Source organism: Zalophus californianus, chromosome 8 (genome assembly GCF_009762305.2).
Source record: "Zalophus californianus isolate mZalCal1 chromosome 8, mZalCal1.pri.v2, whole genome shotgun sequence".
NCBI lineage: Eukaryota > Metazoa > Chordata > Mammalia > Carnivora > Otariidae > Zalophus > Zalophus californianus.
Window position 1 is genome coordinate 32,874,658 of NC_045602.1, and position 27,167 is coordinate 32,901,824.

The following is a 27,167-nucleotide window of genomic DNA, read 5'->3' on the forward strand; positions in this document are numbered from 1 at the left end:
ACTTAGAATGATCCTTCCTTTATTTGCCTACTTGGTGCCATGGAGAACCTTTTGTTTTCAACACTTAAAAAAACAACAACAACAACAATTGAACCCCTTTGCTTGTTTTTGTTTTTTCACTTTAAGTGAAATCTTATGGAAAATGCCCCCCACACGAAAATAGATAAAAATGGAGTTGGAAGCGTGGCAGAGGTCAGACAGACCTCTGGGTATTTCCTTCCTGACACCTCAGAGGCACTCTGGAGATTGTGAAGGGTTTGAAAAACAACTACTCTGCAATAGCTGAGGAAGCCATCCCAGTCTTCTTGAAAGTCCCCCCAAAACAACTTTCTGAAAGAAATTAGAGTTCATGAAAGCTGATTTCAGCCTCATCATCCATTGGTTTCCTCTAGAAACCTGTGTCTTATGCACAGAGTCCCATTAAAAACCTTGACAGAGGGGCGCCTGGGTGGCTCAGTTGGTTAAGCGTCTGCCTTCGGCTCAGGTGATGATCCCAGGGTCCTGGGATCGAGTCCCGCATGGAGTCTGTTTACCCCTCTGCCTCCCCCACTCTCCACCCCCGCTTGTGAGCGCACACTCACATTCTCTCTCTCTCACAAAAATAAATAAAAAATCTTTAAAAATGGGGCTGCTTTATTATGTATTTATGCATAAGTCACCCTAATATTTTCTTCTTGATACTCTACTACTTTTCTACTACAATAAAAAATTAAAAAAAATCATTTTGTTCCTCCAGATTATAGGTTTAACACTGGGACCATCTACTACCTATTTACACTGTTGTCAAGAGAATACCATTTTCTTAGCTGGAATTAAATGTGCTCGGTTTTTAAGGGAGAAAGATGTACTAGAGGAAAGGAAAGAAATAAGGAATGTGAGGCTTGTCTAAAGTGGTCTAAATACCATGGGTCTTATGTAAATATTATTTTGATTGGACTGAGCAGAGTTGATTTCTAGTCATGTTTGTTATTGCTGATCCCCCATCAGTAAAAGGCTTCCCTCTACCTCACAGGGTGACCAACTGTCTGGTTTGCCCCAGGCGTTCCAGTTTTAGCATTGGAAGTACTGCTTTAGCAAACAGGGGTGGTTGGTTGCCTCACTCCTATATGCCACAGGAATACTGTCCAATGTGAGGCAAGGGAAAGGCAAGATAATTCAGAACATTTCAGTTTATCTGAAAGAAATGTGCAGTTTTATTATTATTATTATACTGTCCTCTTTATTTTATGCCTATATTAAGTGATCCCTGATTATGATGTGAGAAATGGTTCAGATACAACAAACATCTTAAAAAGGTATTTTCACTTAAATGCTTAGGGAGACTGAATAAATGTTGTTACTAATACTGAATCTTTTGAAAAATAAGTTATAATTATACTATTGGAAATAAATCAAGGATTAGTCCCACAGATACATTATAGGATATGAACAAGTCAACCTTTATATATGGAAAGTGAATTTTGTTTAATATTATGATTCTAAATATATTTACATGTTCATTTTCCCAAATGTTTGCATTTTTAATATCTTACCTATAACAGAAACTTTAAGTAACTCAATTTTATCCTGAAGGCCTGCAGCTTTCAGATTATCACATGCACCTAGTAACTGTGAGTCACTGACGTCAGCACCCACATAATACACATCCTATGAGGAAAGAAAGTCATATTTTAAGTATGAATTAAACTACCGGACACTTTATGTAGTTAAGAAAACCTACTTGCGATGTAATATATGGTGATTAACATAACAATAAAAAAATTAAAAAAAAAAAAGAAAACCTACTTGCTTCTTCTCAAATAATTAAAATGAATTTAATAGATTTGTTAATTCAGGTTAAAACAAATTTACAGTATTTCTTTAAAATGATATTCAATAGCAAAAAACGAGAAGGATTTGTTAATTTTTAAAAACTATCCATATTTTACAATAGCAAATGTCTAAAGAATTTGGGGATTAGCGTAATCTGTCATGACTAACCACTGAAACGGCTCACATTTTCCTAAATTTAATCATAGTATTTTAAGCAATTTAATTAACCCATCATAATCCATTTTGACAACAGTAAATAGTAACTCATGTAATCAAAGCTAATAATCCTAAAAAGACAATCTACTTGTAAATAACTGGGAAGTGACTATACATATAATGATTAAAGTAAATATACTGCTTGGTTCATCAAACTTCAGAACTTACTGGCCATTCTTTAGCAGCTTCCAAAAGTATCGTTCCAAGTCCACACATTGGATCTAAAACAAATGCACCAGCCTACAGACAGAAATATTGATTTGGTATTATTCAGCCTATCACAAATATGTATTATAGAAGACACCTAAAACTTGAGGAATCCATATTTCAAGAATAATGATTGCTTTTTATGCTTTATTAGGAATTTCTGGTGGTTAAAGCCAATAAGGCAGGTGTATGCTCGGCATGTATGAAGATTAGGAAGGTCCCTGGTGTGGCCAAAGTACAGTGAGTGTGAGAGAAAATGTGGTGTTCACATGAGAGGTAGCTGGGAGAGTCTCAAGATGCACTGGGTTGTGCTACACATAGGAACAATCCCTGCATCTTAGAGGTTGAAAACAATATATAGCTAATGCTACATCCCCACAGTAGGGCATCTGGGGCTTCTGCTTCTTACTTTGGAAGCCAGGCTCATGAAGTGGTCACCATCCAGAGCACTGCCATGACTGTGGCAGAGGGGAAAGGAAAGCATGACAAATGGTGTAGTGGCTCTTAAAGGTGCCATCTGGAAGTGAGACACATCACTTCCACTGCCATTTAACTGGCTGAAGCACGTTAGTCACACAACACACACAATTCGAAGGGGCCAGGAAAGTGTAATCTTACTTGTACCTGGGAAAACAGGAAACTTGGAGAAAAAAGGAATTACTCCCATTCTGGGGGAGTCACATTTTGTCACATCTTGTAGGTACTGCAAGGATTCTGGTTCTATTCTGAAGAATGGGAAACTATTGGAGGGTTCTGAGGAGACGAGTAACATGACATTTACACTTCAGATGGATCACTCTGGTTGCTCTGCTGAGAATAGACCAGAAAAAGGTAAGGGTGTTAACAGGGAGGCTAGTTAGGGGAAGTAGGCAAGAGATGATGGTGACTTGAATTAAGAGTGGTTTTGGTAAAAGTGGTAAGAACTGGTTAGCTTCTAGATATATTTTAAAGGTGGAGCCAATGGACTGGACGTAGAATGTTAAAGAATGACAATAATCAGAAATGACTGAAGTTTTTGACCTGAGCAACTGGAAGAGTTTCCTGTTACTGAGATGGGAAGAGATGGGAAGGAGAAGCTTCGAAGAGGACAAGAATATAGTTCTGGACATGTTAATTTTGAAATGCCTCTTAGACCAAGTATGGACGTCAAGTGATTTGTTGAACATACGGGTCTGGAGTTCAGGGGAGAGGTTCAGGCTACAGATATAAAGTTGGGAACACTCAGTGTTAGTCATAAATGATATTTAAAGCATCAGAACTAGATGAGTCATCCAGAAAGTGAGAGAAGTTAAAAAAGAAAAGTCTATGGGTTGGACCCTGGTGATCTCCTAAGTATAGACGTTGGTAGATGAAGATTCAGCAATGCATACTGACAGCAGCACATACTCATGTAGGAGGAGAACTAGAGTGGTGTTCCAAAAAAATGTGGAAAAGAACATTTCAGGAAGGAGAGTGATGACAGTATCAAAGTGCTAATAGGTAAGTAAGATGAGCAGTGTCAGTGGAGTGCTGGGGATGACAGCCTGATGGAAGTGGGCACAAGAGAGAAGGGGAAGAGAGGAAGTAGCGACACCTATTTTTAAGAGTTTTTAATGTAAAGGGAAGCAGAGAAGGAGCATGTGGGTTCAGGAACGGGTTATTTTCTTAAATTGCAAGATATTAAATCAAGGGTACATGCTGTTGGGAATGTGTAGTAGAGAGAAAAGTCCTGAAGTAGGCATGAGGTAATAGAATCCAGGAAGCAAGTACTGGAGTGAAACAAGGACAGTTCACTTACTGCAATGATGCTAACGCGAAGTATGTGGGCACAGACTCCAATATGTTGGTAGATTTGGTGAGGAGAACATGTTGAAGTTCTTTTCTGATTCCAATATTTAAGTCAAATAAGAAGCAAGAGAGTGAAAAGTGTGGGCCAGGAAATGACTGTAATGGTAGAACATAGAATCCAAGCTGTGAAGGAGGGGTGGGTAATGGACAATGGTAAGGTCAAATGACCAGAGGCCCCAGGGGTTAAGGAACTGTGTGGTAGTGTGCTAGAGGAATTGAACAGGACGGAAAAAGAGGCTAAGAGCAGGATTCCTGAAACAGAGATTTGTGGAAGGTATACCCTTCTGGGTATGACAGGGTCCAGGGTATGACCAGGGTAGATCATTAGAGGTAGGGAAACGAAGACACTAAGGGGTCAGGTTACAGAGTGGACATCGAGATCATAAAGAACTATGACAGGAATAGTGGTTTGTACTCTCCTAGAAATGATAGGAAGAGAGGTCTGCATGTGACTGGGATAATTTCATGGCATGTGCTTCAAACGCACAGAGAGGTTCTGGGCAGAAGGAGCAATGAGGAGCAAGCCGGACACCTACCACCTCCAGGCCTATGGTCCCTTGATATGTTTACAGAGGAAGCAGAGCGCTCAGTGGACAGCCAGGTTTCAGTCAGAGCCAGAGGGCACCTAATGGAAAGAAACATAATGTCCTTCAGAAGAGAGAGAGAGAGAGAGAGATCTTCCCCTGGGCGGAAAGTCTAAGGGGTGGAATGTAAATGAATAATGATGGGGTGGTAAGTAAAAAGAATAATGATCTAAATGACAATTTAGTTAAAAATAACAATGGTATGAGAACTAATTTTTATTAAGATCTTAATATGTGTCAAACACTGTGCTCTTCCTTCCCCCAACATGGTCCACGCTCCATGGTATAATCAGACCTTAAATATCTTTAATGTCTTTATGTTACCACAAGACCTTCTCTAGCTATGGCATTTGGGTACCTGGGCAGAAGTAGACAAGTATTTCTGTATGCTTATATTAATAACTAAGACTTACAGAACTTGATTTTCCTTGTTTGGATATGTAGGAAGGAAAAGAATTTGTGGTAAACATGAAAAATATCTATCATCCTCATGTTTAGATTTCACTGTTAGTGGCACTGGCATACCCAAGGTTGGATACTGAGATCATGTACACTGTGGGTCATTATAAGGAAGGACAGTTGGAAGAAAGGCAGGCAGGGACAAGGGGTCCCTGCCCTAAGAGGAAACCACCTTAAAAGGATTTTACACCACGCTGGAAGGAGCCCTCCACCGTTTCTCATGGGATAGGTAGATGACAAAAACCTGACTGGGTGACAGGCACAGGGAGGGTTAATCAGATTAAAACAGTCCGCCAACAAGCCCATAAAAACCCCTAGATCTAAACTGGCAACATTTCGGGTCCCCTCCCTCTTTGGAAGCTTTGTATTCTCAATAAACTTTGCTTTGCTGCCCACCACTCTTCATCTGGTCTACCTCTTCATTCTCTGAAGCTGCGTGACCAAGAACCACGGGCACTAAAGGAAAAGAAATTCTGTAACAATTACTAAACTCCTCCAAAACAACTGTGCCTGCTACTTCTTACATGCTTTAACAGACTTCCTATGCTGGTGGTCACATTTAGAGAAACAATTCTTACTGTAGGTTCTAACAAGGCAAACTCACAGTAAGGAAACATTTTAACTAACATTAGCTTTGGATATTTTAATTTACTTTCTACTTTTCTGACAAATGGATGTTTATGTCAAGATAAAGGTAACATTTCAAACTTGTATAAGGTGGTTATATAAATTTATATTTATATAATATGTATATATATACACATATATATAGTTATATAGTTATATAAACTGTGGTGAGATCACTGGCAGTTTGGTAACCATAACTCTCCTTAGACTAAAAGAAATTTGGACTAAAGATTAAAATCAAATAAAAAAGAAAATCATGGATTCTGGGAACATGATAATCTTAAAGTAGCTTTCTTCCTTTCTCTCAACTCCAAGCTATTTACTTCCCTGGGCCCAAGTGATGCTCAGACGTAGAGGCAGCTAGGGGCTAAGAGAAAGCCCTGGGCTTCATTCGGGTCCCAGAAGAAAGAACTGGTATGGGGCCTCTCAGCCATGGCTGGGTGGGGGGTTAGAGACCAGCACTGGAGCCCAGAGGGGAAAATCATTGGAACTGGGGAGAACCTGGTCTTCAGAGATCTACAGACCTGTAGGGAGACCAGTGAATCAAAGAGCTTTCACCTAGAAAGAGAAAAGTCTTCCGCATGGCTGACAGATTCTCCTTACACTGCCAAGCCCAGTGGCACCAGAGATCCATGTGCCTTCTACCATTTATAGGATTTTAGCCATTTAAAATATCTTAATAACCACAGTTGAGTCCCAGTGAGCCACCAAGAAAATAATGGCACATCCAAAGGGCACGGGTCCATGAGTAGCTAGAGAGTAAACAGACAGAACACTGAAAACACACATCTAGTGAAACAGAACTCCTGGGGGAGACAGATAAGTATTGGAACAAAAGAACGAAGAGCTTCTAGAGATATTCAAATGTAGCGTGCACACACACAGAACTTTTCAAAACTAAAAAACCATGATTTTTAAGCTAAAAATTCCGATGAATAAAGTAGAACATATCTCTATGACTCTTGTTATGGCTTGGAAGATTATGTTCAAGAATAACTCAAAATGCAGACCCAAAATATAAAGAGATGGAAACCATGTGAGAAAGGATAAGCAACTTGGAGGATAGGTCCAGGAAGCTTAACATGTTTATAATTTCAGAAGCAGAAAACAAAGTAGTGTAGGGTAAAAAAGTCACTAAAGCAAAAACAGTTGAGGCAATAATAATTAAATAAGTAATGAAAGAAAGAGTGCCTGAGCCAGAGAAATGATAACTTGTATAATTATTATATATTCCAAATAATTATTATAACTATAATTATTATTGCCATAGCAGCAGCTAATACTTAAACACTTTCTATATGCCATGTACTGTTCTAATCACTTAATAAATGTTAATTCACTTAATCCTCACATGACCCTAGGAGCATTTTTTTTTTAAAGATTTATTTATTTTAGAGGGCAAGCGAGTGCATATACTGGGCTGGGGGGAGGAACAGAGGGAGAGGGAGGGAGAGAATCTCAAGCGACTTATTACTGAGCGTGAAGCCTGATGCGGGCCTCGATTTCACAACCCTGAGATTGTGACCTGAGCCAAAATCAAGAGTCTGACGCTTAATTGACTGAGCCACCCAGGTGCCCCCCCTAGATTATTATTTTCACCTCGCAAATGAGAAACTGAGGCACAGAGATATTAAATATCTTGCCTAAAGTTTCCCAGTCAGTAAGTGGTGGAGCCAGAATTAGAACTCAGGCAGTCAAATACACCAAGTTCTGGGCTGAATAGAAAACACACATATGTAAGTATATCCTGCTAGTATTCCTGAACTTCAGAGAATTTTTTTTCCTTCCAAGATTTTATTTAAATCCAAGTTAGTTAACATATAGCGTAGTATTGGTTTCAGGAGTAGAATTTTGTGATTCATCACTTGTATATATCACCCAGTGCTCATCACAACAAGCGGTCTCCTTCATGCCCATCACCCATTTAACCCATCTCCTGAACTGTAGAGGATTAAAGAGAAAAGTCTTACAAGCCTCCCAGCAGCAAGAACAGGCAGCTATACAGGAAAAAGAAAATCATACTGGTATGTATTGTTCATCTAGAACACAGGAAAATAAATGGCAAGAGGACAGCATCTATAGACCTCTGAGGGAAAGGGACTGCCACTCAAGACTCTTACAGCCAGCCAAGATGGGTATGTATGCCAGGATAAAAAACAAATTTGAGGATATATAGGAAGTTCAGACAGTGTATTATTTGGATACTACACTTGAGGAAATTACCTAAGACTTTTTTTTTTTTAAGATTTTATTTATTTGACACAGAGAGAGACAGCGAGAGAGGGAACACAAGCAGGGGGAGTGGGAGAGGGAGAAGGAGGCTTCCCGCCGAGCAGGGAGCCCGATGCGGGGCTCGATCCCAGGACCCTGGGATCATGACCTGAGCCGAAGGCAGATGCTTAACAACTAAGACTTTAATCAAGCAACAAATAAACCAGAGCAGAGACCTCAAACAGGGAAAGACAAAGTGAAGAACAATGGGGAGTGATACACCTTGCGATATGTCTCTGTGTACCTCTACAGAAAGTGTGCGTGTACACACAATTAGAGCTTAGTGATTAAGGACAGGCTGCTTAAGTGCTAAATAAGAACTTCTGAAACAGAAGGGGCATATTTCAAGGGAAATTCTGACACATGATAAATAATTTAGTCCAATCTAGTCATTGGGGGTTGATAGTGGAAGGGTATAAAAATGTTACAAAGGTCTCATTGTAGGGAGGGGTAAAGGTGGGTCAGGAGAAAAGAAGAAGAGCACTCTAGAGGCCCCACATCACGACAGGGAAGAGGGCACGTTTAGAGTGTCTTGGGGGTAAAAACAGTGTCTTCAGAGAGGAAAAGAGCTGATATCTTGTTTTAAAGAAACAGCAGAGTTCGATGTGTTTCATCAAGAGAGCTGGGAACAGGAGCCATTAGTAGAAGAGAACAATAAAGTATAATCTCCAACCTCAAGGACAGCAATGAAATGATTATCAAGTAACTTGATCAAACTAGCAAAAATAAAACCAAGAAACAGTGTAAGAAGTTATAAACAGAGTAAAATAGGAAGAATATAATCAAGTATGTCTGTCCTAATACTGAACTCTCACTGGAAAACAGAGACCATCAGAGTGGATAAAAACAGAGCTGTTGTGTTTGTAAAAAAACATACTGAAAGCAAAGTTGAAAATAAAGCAGTGGAAAAGAAATGCAGCAAATGCAAAGAAAAAGAAAGGAATAAAAATATTAGTAAGACACGAAATTTAAGTTTAAACTCACTAATCAAGATAAAGAGAACTTTATGTTACAATAAAAAGGCACAACTCCTGATGAAACATGCACATAAATGTGCATATACCAAACTAGACAGCAGCTAAGGCAACAACTAGCAAAAGTGCAAAAACTTAAAAATATAAATATAGTAACCTAATGAAATTTTGAAATACCTCTTTCAGAATTGTACAGATAGTAAAACAGTAATATAGCAGACATTCCTTGACTAAAAAATAAAATTATTTTCTTATGTCCACAGAACACTTGCAAAAATTGATCCAGATCTTGGTCACAGAGAAAAACTTAAAATTTACGTAGAGATTTTATAGGCCATCTGATTGTGACATAAAAGATTAGAAATGATAAAAATGTAGCTATCTTTGGACTCAGCTTTTTCGTAGCCAAAATACTCTCAGAAGTTCAACAGTATCTAAAACCATATTGCTGTAGCAGTTCATAAATGTAAAGGCAACAGAAAGAGAAAGAAAAGGATAGGAAAAAAAAACAAAAAGAAAGGAAAAGAAAGCAAGCAACCAAGATGTCCACCAATCAGTTGATTATGCAAAGGACCTTGCTATTAAAAAGAATGCAAACATTTTCCTTACCTTAATTTCAGCGAGAGAGGCCATTGCCCATGCTATGGTAGATCTCAGGCCTGCTGTCTTGATGTAAGCTCTGCTGGCTAAAGGAACCCTACAAAGAAAAGAACCTGATGATACCCCCGGTATTACTGTATGGTAAAGAAGATCAGGATATAAATAAAAATGGTTAACCTGTTCACATCTGTGACTCACCTTAACATATTCATCTAACATACAGCTAAGTATCTGCTAAGTTACAGAATATTTTAACCTTATTACAAAATATCTTATCTAATTGGCACCTTGTCTAACCAGCCAGTGTGGTATTTCAGAAAGGTAAATTTGTGGGGCACCTGGGTGGCTCAGTCCGTTAAGCACCTGCCCGTGGCTCAAGTCATGATCCCAGTGTACTGGGATAGAGCCTTTTGTTGCTGGGCTCCTTGCTCAGCAGGGAGCCTGCTTCTCCCTCTCCCTCTGCCCACTTATACTCTCTCTCTCTCAAATAAATAAATAAAATCTTTAAAAAAAAAGGTAAATTTGTTGGACAATTGAAATTTAAACTCTTAAGTGTTTGACTTATAAAAATCTAATCACATAGGTGGAAAAAATCTTTTTCAAATGTTAATATACTTTCCTGCCTTCCCAAATGGAATATATGGGAATTATTCTTGCTGATCTGGAGTCATCAAGAGGAACATACTGTTCTGTGATATGGATGTACTATGGGAAGTAGGGCTGAATGGATGCTAACCCTTGAAATCTGTTTCCTAGAAAAAAATCGCTTTTGTAAATTTGTTCTTTGCTCATTTGCATCTTTCTCAAAAGATGAAATGAAGCATGACATTGCATTGTCTAAAATAATTTATGGAACGAAGAGGTGAAGCAGACATCTCCCAAATGAGTTCAATGGCCTCCATTATGTATCACTTCATACTTTATCCTCTACCTCATCACTTTTATTATCAGTGTTTCCAGATTTGATAGAAGTTATCAAAATATTATTTCTATCTTTCTAATGCAATGAACAAGAAAGCTTGAGAAAATCTATTACAATAACCTTAAGCATTCTTTTTTACATCCTGGCTTACAGATGCCTAAATGTGAGCTTAGAACTAATGGGGTATTCCTATTGAATTTTTATAATCTTTAAAAATATTCCATGCCTACAATCTAGAAAAAGAGTATCTAAATCACATTATACTATGTAAACAGGGACGTGCATATAAAATGTTTTGAAGATGCGAACAACATTTACATGCTTCCAAGGAACTGGAAATCACTATTTTCATCCAACTAGCTCTTTCTTCCCAGAGCATCCAGAAAAGTACCTGTTATATGATAAGTGTTCAACAAATATTTTGGAATAAGGAAATGAATCATTTGCATTTATTATCATATAGTACCCTGCAAGATTAGAGAGATACCTGAAGTAGATTTTAAAAACTGGAAATACTCTCCCACAATAAAAGAATAATGGCAATAAAATCTGTAGAATGTTCAAATGTGAGTTTTAAGAACTGTGCTGTATTTTCTATTTTAATAAAAACTCCAGATGCCAACAGACTAAGGGCCTGTGAAAATCATTTAATAATAGAAATAATTAGATATAATTTTCAGTATGAATCACAATCAGTGAATGATTGTAATCAAATCTTTTATAGCTCCAACTGGCCAGGTTAAATCATAAACATCAAGCACCAAGAAAACACTGGCTCAAGTAAAGAACTCAAATGCTTTGCCTCGAGCCCCCTCTGTTACATCGATGTTTCATATTATAAGTAAGAACATAAAGTTCTTACTTTTACAAACTCTAAGGGACAAACATGAAGCTTAGAGAACAATACCTACCTGAACACGGGGATTCCCACCACAGAGTAAATGTCATTTAGATGTATGAAGATCTGAAAGAACAAATAGAGAAGTTAGAACAGAACAGGAAATGCATTACCAAATGCACTGACAATTTGAAAACTTCCATTTTTAAACTATGTTTTATTTTAAAATTTACTTTGTTTTTTATTTTTTAAATAATCTGTATTTTAATAAAAAAAACCTAAGGCCTTGTTTATCATATATGGAAAGATGTTCCATAATATTTTTTTCCGAGCAGAGACAAAGTAAATTTTTAGTACATTCCATAGAAAGATTCTGAGGATAATTCGGTATAGAAGGTATATGGACTCTCATGTTCGGAAGAGATCTTGAGTTCTTTCTTCCCAGAGATTCTCTGAATTATCATAACTGGATCAGACTTTTTAGCATTGTGGGTAGAGAAGACTTCCTAAACTCACCTTAATTCTAACTTCAAGTAAGACTTGAGGTCACACAGGACCGTCACAGGCTACATTTCCAGGGTAACAACATCTTCTTCAGGCCAAAGATACCATAGCAAGGGTGACCTTTTCTCTCTCTACTATCCGTAGCTGAGCTCCTTCCTTTCTACTACTCTTCTTTTGTTGGGTCATAAAGAGGATTTAAATGTCTCAAATTATAATTAGTAGCTCAATTAAATTTTAAAAGTTAGAATCTTACTTTCATAGTCTGATGAGGTTTATGGAATATTCTGACTCTGCTGTTTGACCTCAAGAGCATTTGATCCCTAACTTTGACCCCAAGGTTATTTTCACTATATAGTTTCATCAGAATTACTCCAATATTGACAAATTTTTATTAAGAAAAGAATGACCTGGAATGAACTCCATTTAGTCAATTTAAATCCTTGATCATCAAAGCTAAACTTTCCAATGTTTTGGATTATTCATTTCAGCAAAAGTATTAGGATTCTTTTCTATTTAAAATTGATACTCAAGAGAAGATACACTGATATTTTTTAAGATTTTATTTATTCATTTGAGACAGAGAGATACAGAGAGAGAGACATGAGCAGAGGGTGAGGCAGAGGGAGAGGGAGAAGCAGACTCCCCGCTGAGCCAGGAGCCTGATGTGGGGCTTGATCCCAGGACCTGGAGATCATGACCTGAGCTTAAGACAGACACCCAACCATCTGAGCCACCCAGGCGCCCCGATACACTGATATTTTTATATATCAAATGTTATTAAGACTAGCTTCTCCCACTATAAAATTTTTTTCTCTTAATTTTGCTGAACAAAATTTATTTTAAGGTGTGATTCTTCTGTTAATTTTGGTCACAAATTTTACTGTGTGATTTTACTGTTGACAATTATGTTAATAGCTATTAATTACACTAAATGGCTGATAGGAATTAAATTAGCTATACTTATTTAGGCACTAAGCTATGAGAAAAGTGTAATTTTGAGGCAGTGATATGGGGCCAAGGAGACATGGGGAGATGGGAATCAGCAGAGCACAAGAGGAGAGAACTGGAAAGGAGAGATGGAAGGAGGACATCCTCATGTCAAAACATTCTTGAGGTCAAAATATTTTTTTTCCTTTTTTAAGATTTTATTTATTCATTTGAGAGAGAGACAGAGAGAGCACAAGCTGGGGGAGAGGCAGAGGGAGAGAGAGAGAAGCAGACTCCCTGCTGAGCTGGGAGCCCTACCCGGGGCTGGATCCCAGGACCTGGAGATCATGACCTGAGCTGAAGGCAGAGGCTTAACCATCTGAGCCACCCAGGCGCCCCAAAATATTTTTCATGACAGTAATGAAGAACATACATCAGGCATTACTTCGTAAAAGTGAAAATATCAAATGAAAACACTGAAAAATAAAAACACAAAATGTTCTGATATGGCCAGCTATTACTCCATTCAAAGCTATAGAAGAATAAATTTATGAGTCAATGAATCATGAAAACGACTAAACTACCTGTCAAATTTATCAGATGGGGCGCCTGGGTGGCTCAGTCGGTTGAGCGTCTGCCTTTGGCTCAGGTCATGATCCCGGGGTCCTGCGATCGAGCCCCACATTGGGCTCCCTGCTCAGTGAAGAGCCTGCTTCTCCCTCTCCCTCTGCCCCTCCCCCCAACTCATATGCACACACGTGTGCGTGCTCTCTCTCTCTCTAGAAAAAAAATAAGTTCGGCGGGGTGCCTGGGTGGCTCAGTCGTTAAGCATCTGCCTTTAGTTCAGGTCATGATCCCAGGGTCCTGGGATCGAGCACCGCATTAGGCTCCTGGCTCAGCGGGGAGTCTGCTTCTCCCTCTCCCTCTGCCTCACCCCCTGCTTGTGTTCCCTCTCTCACTGTCTCTCTCTGCCAAATAAATAAAATCTTTAAAAAAAAATTATCAAATTGTTTTTAAAAAAGTGAAGAATACATATATACACACACATACACACACACACACAAGATTTATTTATTTGACAGAGAGAGAGAGAGAACCACGTGAGCGGGGGGAGGGGCAGAAGGAAAGACTCTCAAGCTGACTGGTGAGCACAGAGGACCCTGAGATCATGACCTGAGCAGAAATTAAGAGTTGGACCCTTAACTGACTGAGCCACTCAGGCGCACTGTGAAGAATATTTTTGATAGCTAGCACTGGCTTTGCCATATAAGTGTTTTACTTTGTTTCAACGAAAAATCTCATGTAACCTCATTAAATTAATTTTGAAAATAGAGAAAAAAAAGAAAAACATAATCCCAGAGTCCTAACAAAGTCACTATTAAAATACTATTGATTTTCTTTTTTTAACATTAGCTAGAATTTTTTATTTTAGTGATTGTTATGTATTATAGTGACCTTATAATAAATTTTTAAAAACTCAACTGTGACCAAACAATTCCAGCCCAAAACATCTTATTTGGATAAGACATTTTCACAGTGAAAAGTACTAGCAAAATTATCTGCAACTATTCTACTGCTAAAGAGAAAACAGACTGCTGGATCCATATAAACATGCTTTTTAAAAAACTCTAGAGCAAAACTGAAAAGTACAGTACAGATAGTTGACATTGTCTTTAAACAATTAGGTTACAGGCATATACAATAAAACAAACATTCAGTACCTCTAAGTTTGGATTCCTCAAATCTGCTTTCCATCCATACTGTTTCATAAGAGCAATTCCAATTACTCTTCCTACTTCCTGAAAAGGCAGAGAGTTATAGAAAATACTAAAAATGAAAATTTTACATTTAAATGTAAGCAAAAATGAAGAGTATGAGTCAGACTATCTGATGGTAATTTAGGGTTACAATATTAAAATATGACACGAAAGCATTTTCTGTTGAAGGCAAGAAGGCTGCATTTTACCTTTCCCACCCCCAACATATCCTATGGCATTGATGTCTACTCATGTGTAATCTCTATTCTTGTAATAACCAGATCATGAATCGATAAAAATGATCATTGTGGGTTTTAGGAAACAGATGCAAGGTTAAAGATGAACTCTTTGAGCTACTACAATCCTATGTGTTTACAAATTACCAGAACAACAGCATTAGACTCAATCTTTAGGGTCTCATTTTAAGGCTGACCAAAGGACCCAGATCTGTGCTCTTGTATCACTGAACTTTCTAAGGGCCAAGTGATACAGAGTTTTGAAGGGCACTGTGGTGTTCACTCTCCCCTAGATAGTTGAGACTTTGAGTGCATTCGCGTCTTTGCAGTCTGGGTCCTGGTGACAATCATCATACAACGCGTAGTGTAGAGCAACCAGAACTGAAGAGAAACCCAAAAAGCTTAGGACAATAATATTAGGATTTCCAAATGTAAAGAATATCTATGAGCTTAAGGAAACTTTGAGGGAGAAAGTTAAAAAAAGGAGGTCATTACATGGACTGGCATACCATCACTCTTAAGCATCTGAGGTAAATTGAAAAAGGAAAATGCATTTTTAAAGAGATTTAATTATATGAAATTAGGCCTAGTTATCTGCCTCGCCAAGTTATCTATTCTGTGAAAGGCTGTCATCTCATTTTAAATCTAAAGAGTGGTTAATTCTTTCAGAAAACGGAACTTCACCCTGGGAGGTAAGCATACCTGTCCGGTAAAGGTCTTTGCAATAGCTCCACTGCAGCGACAAGAAACTCTGAACGTCAAGTCCTTCTGGTCTGGGGTATCAACTGCTTTCACTACATCATTCTGAAATGCTTCTTGAGATTTTTCTCTGTTAGTGAGAAAATCTTGCTCCACTGTTTCTTCTTCCATTTGCTTTTCCAGTTGGCATTGCCTGCTCTCTTGTAGCTCTTGCATTTGTTCTGTTTTTAATTTCTTAGGATTGGTGATGTCATTTTCTTCTACTTTTCTCTTTAGTGGGTTAGCATCTCTTTGAGAAAGTTTGTCCTTTTTTGCATCAAGTTCAAGAAGATTTTTCCAAATTGAAATGGCACTCATCCAACTTTCTGGATCATCATTTACAAGTCTTTGCATTTCATTAAATATTTTTCCTAAATAAATAAGATCTCAGTTTATCCTATACAAAAGCCTTAAAGACAGTTTATTACATTCATCGCCCCGTAATTCCATTACCTTTATTTCTTTAAAATAAGTTTTACTAAACTGCTACATGAATAGTGACTTCACCTTCACCTGGAATTTATATAATTTAACATAAGAATATTGTGCAAAACAAAGTTCATTCTTACATTCCATACTTAACATCAAAACTGTTTCATAATTTCTATAGAATTATCATATATTTTAGCAAGATCATTTGTCCTATGAAAATATATATCTATACCTTCAATATATGCATACACCTAGAGTACATATTGATTTTTGAAATAATGCTCATCTTGCCTATAAAAACTAAGTTAAAAAAAAACAGAATACATTGCAAAACAGAGCTCAGAAACAGAGGAAATGAATACTGAATCTTAGACCATACAGTATTAGCATACATCATAAAATGAGTTTTCATAAAGTAATACTTCAGATACACAACCCATTCATAACTTAGGGACTGCCAACATGCTGAATATAATGTAATCTTTTTTTGATGAACAAAGTTCATCAAGGTGACCCAAGAGTAATTACTGTATTCTCTAAAGATGAGAATGTGTGGAATTTTGGGATGAAATTATATTGACCCCCATGGTATAACACCTTAGGATTTGCTTTTTAATAACTTTTCTTTTTTTTTTCTTTCTTTTTTTTTTTTTTTTAGAATGAGAGATAGAGAGCACGAGAGGGAAGAGGGTCAGAGAGAGAAGCAGACTCCCTACCGAGCAAGGAGCCTGATACGGGACTCGATCCCAGGACTCCAGGATCATGGCCCGAGCCGAAGGCAGTCGCTTAACCAACTGAGCCACCCGGGCGCCCTTAATAACTTTTCTGGCCTGTTTTGACTTCTTGCCATTTGTATCTTTATTGACACAGTTTAGTACAGACCATAATATTACATGATCTCAGAAATTAAAATGAAATTTAAGGCAATGTCTAGTCTAGCAGTATCTGACCCTTGCTTCTATTAAGATCCTTAAATTATTTTAGCAGCATATTTATAAAATTAGAAAGTGGAGGGGCGCCTGGGTGGCTCAGTCATTAAGTGTCTGCCTTCGGCTCAGGTCACGATCTCAGGGTCCTGGGATAGAGCCCTGCATCAGGCTCTCTGCTCAGTGGGAGGCCTGCTTCTCCCTCTCCCACTCCCCCTGCTTGTGTTCCCTCTCTCACTGTGTCTCTGTCAAATAAATAAATAAAATCTTTAAAAATAAATAAATAAAATTAGAAAGTGGAAAGGGAATCTCTTAAGCCCCCTTTAACTGTAATGTTTTATAAATGGGTATAAATTTATTCAAAACCTTAAATTTAAGGTCCCTTAAGCAGGAGATTTTATTACATAGTATTTTTTCCAATTATATAATTCATTGGTTAAAATGTACAAAGTGACAGTTTTGATCAACTTATAAAACCATGCATTCTGGGTTATCACATGCTCCTGGGTCTAAATAAATGCATCTGACCATATGTATCTCTACATAAGGTGTCTGAACATAATTAAAATGGAAGAAATGTGACTTAGGACACTAAGGCTCAGAAAATAGGCAGCAGATTGCAAAGAGACAAAATTAGCTGATAATATGATTAATATGGTGATAATATTCAGGAAATATGGAAAAATACATAATTAATGACCCCATAGGTATGAATGAATCTTAAAAATGTGAAATGGGTACAAATTAATTATCAAGCAGAAAACTTTGGAGTACAATATATCATGGGGGTAAAAGCAACAGGCATCTACATACCTTTACTTACAGAAGAAACATTAAGTGGAAACTGCTTTTTAATCAGCAAAAATAATCTTTCTGCAGATTTTAATTTTTTCAGCATATTTAAGTCAGAACAGGTGGTGAAGAAAACTTTTCCTGAAATATATTCAACCTAGAGACAGAAAAGATTAATGTAGTCCTGTGTCAGAGTAAGAATCATTTCCCTTTTCCCCTCTTAATGAATTAAAACACAGTGTCTAGCCTGACAATAAAAACAACCATTTCTAAAATATGTACTATTTGTCAGACACTCTCCTAGGCACTCTGAATACATTTTCCCTCTCATCCTTATAACAACCTTCTAGAAACACAAACAAACAAACAAATAAATAAATAAAGGGGAACCTGGGTGGCTCAGTCGTTAAACGTCTGCCTTTGGCTCCAGTCATGATCCCAGGGTCCTGGGATCAAGCCCCTCATCGGGCTCCCTGCTCCACGGGAAGCCTGCCTCTCCCTCTCCCACTCCCCCTGCTTGTGTTCCCTCTCTCGCTGTGTCTCTCTCTGTCAAATAAATAAATAAAATATAAAAAACAAACAAACCAAAACAACCTTCTAAGGTAGATTTTATCACCCCCATTTCTTAGCTTATGAAACTGAGGCTTAGATAGGTTAAATAACTTGTATGAAGTCACATAGTGACCAAGATCATAATCTATGTCATGGCACCTTTTGTAAAGTGTGTGTGTGTGTGTGTGTGTGTGTGCACACAGGCACTCCTAGGACAAATCAGATGACAAGCCCAAGGTTAACATCATTAGCAGGCATTTATTAAACACCTACCTCGTGGTCTACCAGGAAGCATCCAGCATATGTCCTAAAGATGAATGATAATTTAATACCTATATACCGACATACAAATTAGAATGTAAAATTTATAAGAAAATATCTTGAATTAAACCCAAATGAAAACAAAAAAAGTTAATATAATAAATGCATTGATAAGCTGTAGGTACAAGGTACAAAAGTAGCACTGAATAGGGAGCCATCATTAGTAAAAGTCTCAGGAAAGAACCCTGTAAGATTTGGGAAGAGAGCTTCTGACAGAAGAAAGGGCAAGATGCAGGGGTGGGAGTGACAGCCTGGCTGAAGTTAACTGTAAGTCAGCATGGCAAAATTTGCTGTGCTTTGCTGACTGACAGTGTCAGGTGGATGGATGGTGTAGCTCAGGCCAGCCTGATAAATGGTCATGAAAATCTGAGTACCCCAGATGGTAATGGTCAACCATTATAGACTTTTGATGAAAGCTGTGACAGCACTGAATTAGCTAGCAGAAAAAATTACTTTAGAAGAGGCATAAAGTACCAAGTATAGATTGTGATGCTGGAGGAAGAAGGAGATTACTGAGGTAGAAATAATGAGACACTTGGCTGTGGAACTGGAAAAGGGACAACAGCAAGAAATATGCATCACACAGAAAGAGGCTTTGGAGACAGGATGGATATGTTGTAAAAACCAGAGAAGAAAGGAAAATAAAAAAGTGCACTGGCAATAGAGAGTCTGGTGAGGTATGGCAAATGGTGCTCAATACCAATGGACTCCTAAAACTTTTGGGATTAACCCAATTCTCTCAAGCTCAGGATGGATGTGGATTGTCTTAAAATTTTCCTTTTAGTGGTGGCCCTGGGCTGACTGGGATGGTTCTAAGTTATCTCCTAGAACTGAGGTAATGGGGAATTTGGAGTAGCCCATGTGTTTAGGCAGCTGCCATCCAATGGGAACTTGAATTCCAAGTATTTTTGTACTCTTGATCTGCTATGGTCTAATTAAGTTTTTGGGATGGTAATTTCTGGGGTTACCATTCTAGCTTGATGAAGAAGAATCACTGCTGAGGAAGCCCTAGATTGACATCACGTAAAACCCAAACACTTCATTATAAGATTAACAAGTTTTGGGGACCTAATGTACAGCATGGTGATTATAGCTAATAATACTCTATTATATATGTGAAAGTTGCTATTAGAGCTTAAATGTTCTTATCACAAAAAAGTAATGGTAGTTATGTGACTGGATGGAGGTGTTAGCTAATGCTATGGTGTTAATCATTTGCAATATGAAATTTATCAAATCAACATGTTCCACATCTTAAAATTACACAATGGTATATGTCAATTATATCTCAATAAAGCTGGAAAGTCAAATTAAATAAAACCCAAACAGCTTGGGTACTGGAAAGTGCAGCTGACCAAGATAGATTGAGAAAGTAGGGAATGAGAAGAATGTTTAGGAATCAACATTAAAGGGGATAAGGAAGTAACAAAAATAAGAACTTCTAGTTTCTAGAATTTACTTCTTTCTCATTACAAAAGTGACATTTTTCCACAAAAGTCAAAACTAAATATATACCTCAAAATGCTTAGACCTTGAAAACAAAGTTTTAAAAAGTAACTTTTTAAAAGTTTAGATTTTATGTTACCTGACATAAAAATATAGCTTAATTAAAGCCATCACAAAACAAGCTAGAAGACATGACATACCTTATCAAGATTGTGGGGGGCAACTGAAATATTTTACTGAAAATGTATGGTTTTAAGATTCAAGTTCTATAAACAAATTGATGCAAACATTTAGACCAGTGATTTTAACCTAGTCAGTGATCTAGATATTAATTTGTAGTTGTTAATTATACAAAGATCTTATCTTTTCTTACTTATTTGGATATGAAGGGAAACATTTTATACAGTGAACTTCCTCTAAAAATAGCATTTTGGGGAGGTGGGAAAAACAACAACAAAAAAAGAGAACGTGACTGAAAATCAAGTTAATTAAAAGGAACTAAAGGCTTAATTTATTTGGGGAATCAAATTATAAGAAGGTTTTGAGGCATTAAAATGCTAAATACATTTTCAAAACCAAAAGCAACATTATTCTCTTTATTTCAAAATTAACATGAGGCCTACATTCCTTTTACAAGTAATATGCATGTAAGCAGCAGTAGTTTACTAAGTTGCAAAACAGTCACTATGAAAATCAAATAATCATATATCGTGGAAGCACTGTAATGGTTTACCTTTGGTGAAGATACCATATTATATCTTAAAGCAGGAGGGAGAATGAATTTTGGTGCTTATAAGTTCAAAAACTGCTAAAGCTGGTGTGAACCTTTTTCTTTAGTTTATTGCTTGTAACATCACACTCAATTACAATACTTAAGGGAGAAACGTGGCATTTTAGGATATTTCATCCAAATATTTGTTACTTGAAAATCTATTTATATATACAATCTGTTTTTTCCATTTGGAATTAAATCATAACCAAGTGTCTAAAACCAGCTGGTTTTATGTCTAACACTTTTGAAGATGAAGTAACAGTCTTTATTAAAGTAAAAACAGTTGTGTTATCAGCTAGCATATCTAAGCAGTTAGCGTTTTTGCCTTTCTTTTAGAATTCAGCCATTCAAATCTAACAAATATTCAAATTATCAAATTCTCCTAATTCTACAGATGCCATCTAGTTTTAGAATTAATTTTAAATTGCTAAGTGAAGAGTTGAGGTGGTACATGAGCTTTTTTGATACATTTTATAAGAATTAAAAAGTATATTTTATTTAATTAAAAAAATTCAAGAAATTTCTCTACAAGAAATGCGGAGAATCTTAAAAGATATCAACCTTATATAATTACCCCATTAAATAAAATAACTATGAAATAACCTGATTATCTGGTTATCTGGTTAGATCTACCCCATTACCCTCTATCACCAAGACCCCACTAAAAAATTAAAAACTGACTGCTTATTCAGGTTCAGGACCCAAGTTAAAAGTCTTTGCTATGTGGGTTTATAAAGACCAGTTAATCCACTGACAGGGCCTTTCTGGCTAGCTAGCATTAGGTACACCTCTATTGTACTGATTTTATCTTGAAAGTATTCTTGCTTTTATTGTTATAATAAATAACAGTATTTAATACATTAAACATTGTTATAAAGTAAAGCTTAATTTTTCCCAATATATTTCTTTAAAGTAGTCCAGGTAAAATAAATATATATTATGTATGTATATAAAATGTATTATACATCTAAAAATATATAATTATACAATATAAATTAAATATTTAAACATACCCAGGAACCTATAAAGAAGTTTGCCCCACCACCAGGAGGAAAAAAAAAAAATCTAACCTGAATCTGACCAAACTCTAGATACAACTTACAAGATTCCAATTTACAGGAAACAGAGAGGACATGTTAAACTACACCATGGAGATGCAATTGGCAATATCTACTAGACCAGGGGAAACTCTAGCAGTGCTGTCCAACAACTTCTGTGATGATGAAATGTTCTATAACCTGTGTTGTCCAATGCGGTCACCACTATCACATGTGGCTTCTGAACACTTGAAATGTGACTGAGAGTGAATTTTTTAAAATTTAATTTTAATTAAAATAGCCACCATGCCGGATTGGGTAGCACAGCTCTAGACTAGGGGTTAGAAAATGAGGCCTGGTGAGCTAAGAATGGTCTTTACCTTTTTAAAGGGATGTAAAAACGAACAGTAACAAAGAACGTGTAACAGAAACCACAAAGTGATCCATATATGTGATCTACAAAGCGTAACCTATTTATTATCTGGACCTTTAAAGAAAAAGTTGGCCGACCCTTGCTCTAGACTATGGGACAAACAACCTGCTTCTTTAACAAATAATAAATTGCTGGGGGAGAAAAGAGAAGTGAAGGGAAAATCTACAGATTAAAAGAGACTTAATTTTTTTTTCTTACAAAAATTAAGAGACTTAAAAGAGTATCAGCCAATCATAATGTGTGGCCCTTATTTGAATCCTCATTCTTTATTTTTTTTTTTTAAGATTTTATTTATTTATTTGACAGAAAGAACACAAGCAGGGAGAGTGGCAGGCAGAGGGAGAGGGAGAAGCAGGCTCCCTGCTGAATGGGGAGCCCGATGTGGGGTCTGAATGACCCAAGCCGAAGGCAGACACTCATCGGAATGAGCCACCCGGGTGCCCCGAATCCCCATTTAAATACACAAACTTAAAAACAAAAGTGACATTTATGAGACAAGTTGAAATTCGAACACTGACTAGATACTTGATAAGTTATTTTTAGATGTGATATTGTGGCTTATATTTTGAAAAGAGCCACTATATGTATTACCTCTTCTATATTACACCATATATATTATGCTGTAAGAGCCCCCTCATTCCAGATATAGGGTAGTCCCCTGCTACCCGTGGTACCGCTTCCTGCAGTTGCCGCGCTCACCCGTGTGATTCGGAAGCAGATGACCTCCGCTCTGACCTAAGGCCAACAGCGTAAGGCCACGTAAGTCAGTCGCAGTCCTGAAGCACCGTCCTCCTTCTGAAGGCCCATCAGAAAGTCAGTCAACGGTAGCCTAAGGTCTCGCACCTCACTTCATCTCATCACTTTGTCATCTCACATCATCAAAAGAAGGGTGAGTACGGTACCATAAGGTATTTTGAGAGAGAGGGAGGGAGAGTGAGAGAGAGACCACATTCACATTAACTTTTATTATGGTATATTTATAAGTGTCCTATTTCATTTATTGTTAATCTCTTACTGTGCCTAATTTATAAATTAAACTTTCTTACGGGTATGTATATATAGAAGATAGTATATAAAGGGTTGGTACTATCCATGTTCTCAGGCATCCACTGGGGGTCCTGGAACGTATCTCCCACGGATAAGGGCAACTACCATATAGGCAAACATTTACAGATGAAGTGGTATCTTGAGTTTGCTTCAAAATAACATGGGTGGAATGGAGCAGAATTCACTATGGGATCGTTCTTGCAGCCGGTTGATGAGTATGTGAGATTCACCATACTATTCTACTTTTGTGTATGTTTGAAATTCTCCAGGATACAAAGCTAAACAGATTACACAGGGCACTTTCTATGCAAGCTGCATGTTGAAGGAAGCACCTAAATCAGTCACCTGAGGGGGGAAGAGTTTGCAAGTTAAAATGCAAACGATTGGGCTTATGTACATTCCTACTGAAAGAAAAGTTTTTGGGGGTGGCAACTAGGGACATGTATTTGCAGCAAGCTCCCTACATGATTCTTATGTTCACTAAAACTGGAAAACACTGATTAGAAAGGTGTGATTCATTTGTAAAAGTAAACAATCATTTCTAAATTAGTTTTGTAAATTCAGATTTTACAATATCAATTTTCTTGAAGCGAACCGAGGTTTCTAACAGACTCTCTTATTACTGCATGAATGATTTTAAGTATTCCTGTGCAACTCATTCTTTGCTAACATTTATTGATCACCTACTAATTGCAAGACACTGTGTTACACATGCTATCAATCTTTATCTCAAGGATTGCTCTAATCCTTTTTTTTTTAAAGATTTTATTTATTTATTTGACAGAGAGAGACACAGCGAGAGAGGGAACACAAGCAGGGGGAGTGGCAGAGGGAGAAGCTGGCTTCCCGCTGAGCAAGGAGCCCGATGTGGGGCTCGATGTGGGGCTCGATTCCAGGACCCTGGGATCATGACCTGAGCTGAAGGCAGACACTTAACGGACTGGGCCACCCACGCGCCCCTGCTCTAATCCTTTAAAGTAGGTATTATCATCTACATTTTATATCCAAGGAAAGTGAGGCTCAGAAATTTGAGTATTTAGCCCAAATTAAAAAATCTATTAAAAGAAGATTAAGATTTGAACATGTCTTTGGCCTCTAAAGTCTACATACACTCTTTTCCATGCTGTAACAGAAATAACCTACATGCTTCTGGGCAGTTTCCCACCATAATTTAATGTAGTTGCAAAGCACATGGGCTTCAAAGCAAGAAAGCTTCAGATACAAGTCCCAGCTCCACCATGTTGCATCAGTTTTCTCTTTATTTCTTTGTAAAATGGAGGGGAAAATGACCTATCATATAGGAGTCTTTTGAGTATTAAATCATATCCAATGTACATAAAAGTGTCTGACACACTTTAAGTGCTTTATAAATGTTAGATGCTATCATTATTCTTTCAGGATTGCCTTAACTTTGAGAGTTTATATTAGTGAAACGTAGATGGAATTTCAGAGGTTATTTGTTCAGATCCCATTTCCAAGCATATCTATCCTTATTTTTTTTTAAGATTTTTTTATTTATTTGAGAGACAGTGAGCAAGAGAGAGAGAGAGGAGCAGGGAGAGGGGCAGAGGGAGAAGAGACTCCCCACTGAGCAGGTAGCCCAATGTGGGGCTCAATCCCAGGACTCCGGGATCATGACCTGAGTTGAAGGCAGACACTTAACTGACTAAGCCACCCAGATGTCCCAGCATACCTATCCTTAAAACATACACAATCAAAATATGGAAATCCCTAAATCTCTTGGCATTTAATTCCTCTCATTGCCAAGAAGTTTGTCCCTATAATTTACTGAATTTTTTTTGCTGTGATGAACCCTTTAGTCCTCCTGTATCTCATTTTGTCTTTAGAGAAGATGGAGAACAAGCAGAGAAGATAATTTTTCTAATTAGACATACTCCAGTTGGGTCAAGCCTTCTATTTTTCATACTAAGAACTCTAAGTTAACATTTTTTTTTTTTTAATCAGTGCAGCATGATGTAACAGCTGCACAGTATCAACTGGAACTGGACCCAGGTACTGGCCTGCCTGGGTTGGACATGATTATATATACTCATGCCTGAGTTCACAGACAGCTTGGGTTTGAATCCCAGGTCTGCCACTTTACATGACTTGAATAATTTATTGGACTTATCTGTGCTTCATTTTCCTTTTCTGTTAAATGTAGAGCCTACCTCGTAGGGTTGTTGTGAAAATTAAGCAGGTGAATACAGAGTAAAGACCTAAGAACATGGGCCTGACACATTAAATACTCAATGTCAGCAATTCTTACATTGTTGCTTTTTTAGATTAGCTACATTCAGCATTCTATTAAGTTCTGTGACCCAAACCACAAATGGTTGGTAATCTAAGACTGATGCCATTTTTCATGACCCCCTCTATCCTCCACGCCCCCAGCTCCCTCATTGCAGAAAGTCCTTTTGTGGCTTCCAACGCTGTAAGGGTTGCTAGAGTTGCGGGGTCAATTTCATTTAGTAAGTTTTCCTTTCCCAAAAACACATCATTCACACTGTCATATAGAGCCCGTCAAGTTACTGGAGTCTGTTTCTATTACATCTTTCCCCTTTGCTTTCAAGAAACCAGTTCAGCATGTTCTAAAGAACCTAAGCTCAAGTTTAAAACCTTGTTCATTTCATTGAAATGAACAGATAGGTACCACCAACTGTTAACTTCCTCCAGAAGTTGGACTGTGAGGCCTCCAAGACTGTATTACTTTAGTAGCTACTATTTACTCGGTGTTTACGGTGTTCTTGAGGTACCCTGTACCATATAATCCTCCCAACAATCCTATGAAGTACATACAATCATGATCAGGAAACTGGCAAGGGTCAAATAACTGAACCTGAGGATAGTATTTGTATATAAAGGATGCAGAAAGGCTTCTAACTCTGACAGGTCTCATTCTAACTACGTGCACTATCCTATACCTTCTTTTTTAAGAATCTAGGAAATAACTTGCCTTAACCTCCCCCCCGCCCCTTTAATAAAATTAAAGGCATGAGAGATACTCGGTCATACATGTGGAGGGGAGAACGAGTGGCGGTTCTTTCCAGCAGTAATTAAAGGATGTGTCAGAACTCCGAGGCCCAGGACCGTCCCCTCGGTGGGTCCGGGGCTTGAGAGCTGGGGACTCGCGTCGCTTTCCAGGGTCTACACCGACCCTGGCGCGTAGGGAGCAGGGCCTCCCTCCTTCCCGCCGGGGCGCGCAGTGAGGCCGACTCACCTGCGTGGCCGCCAGCCGCGCCCGCACCTCCCTCATCAGGAAGGGTTCCAGGCCGCGGCCCGCGGTGCAGAAAAACCTGGCGCCCGCTGCAGGCCGTGAGCCGGAATCTGTCTGCAACGCCGCCATGGCGGCTCGCGCGCGCGCGCGCGCGGCCCCGCGGCTCCGGGTCACGTGGCTTGGGGCGCGCGCGGCGCGTCCCCGCGCTCCCGGCAGTGTGCGCAGGGGCCAGAGGGCGGGGTGGAGCCCGAGGCCAGCCGGCAGGGAGAATCCCGGTCGGGGCTGGGGGTGCGGTCCCCTGGGAGGGGTGGCTGCGGGTCTCCCTGGTTAACTGCTTGTAACTTCCCTGATTAGGCATCTGGAACTATTTAGAATCACAGTTGGAAGGGATACAATTGGGATCTGTTATTTGATCTACAAAAGGGATATATATCATCTTTTTTTGTTAATATTTTTTTAAAGATTTTATTTATTATTTATTTGAGAGAGAGAATGAGCATGAGAGGGGGAGGGTCCGAGGGAGAAGCAGACTCCCTGCTGAGCGGGGAGCCCAATGTGGGACTCGATTCCGGGACTCCAGGATCATGACCTGAGCCGAAGGCAGTCGCTTAACCAACTGAGCCACCCAGGCGCCCCAGGGTATATATCATCTAATCCATCTGCCTTATTTTTGAAATTGAGGAAGTTGATCCC

The 27,167-nt window shown here is 38.3% G+C and overlaps 1 protein-coding gene across 5 annotated transcripts in view; it reads right to left on the bottom strand.

The window, feature by feature from the left end:
- Positions 1 to 26,628, bottom strand: part of THUMPD2 (THUMP domain containing 2) — a 38,442-nt gene extending 11,814 nt beyond the window's left edge. The window contains exons 1-9 of one of the 5 annotated variants that reach the window (XM_027623988.1): positions 26,478 to 26,612; positions 22,910 to 23,079; positions 17,671 to 17,806; positions 15,464 to 15,870; positions 14,490 to 14,567; positions 11,411 to 11,463; positions 9,587 to 9,674; positions 2,197 to 2,268; positions 1,533 to 1,647 (exon numbers count right to left, since the gene is read on the bottom strand). In XM_027623988.1, the coding sequence (XP_027479789.1) occupies positions 1,533 to 1,647; positions 2,197 to 2,268; positions 9,587 to 9,674; positions 11,411 to 11,463; positions 14,490 to 14,567; positions 15,464 to 15,870; positions 17,671 to 17,755 (898 nt within the window). In that variant the 5' untranslated portion in view covers positions 17,756 to 17,806; positions 22,910 to 23,079; positions 26,478 to 26,612. Of the gene's footprint in view, positions 1 to 1,532; positions 1,648 to 2,196; positions 2,269 to 9,586; positions 9,675 to 11,410; positions 11,464 to 14,489; positions 14,568 to 15,463; positions 15,871 to 17,670; positions 17,807 to 18,474; positions 18,509 to 22,909; positions 23,080 to 26,477 lie in introns of all 5 variants that reach the window. The other 4 variants (XM_027623989.1, XM_027623990.1, XM_027623987.1 and 1 more) reach the window with 4 other exon arrangements.
- Between the last annotated feature and the right edge of the window lie 539 nt (positions 26,629 to 27,167).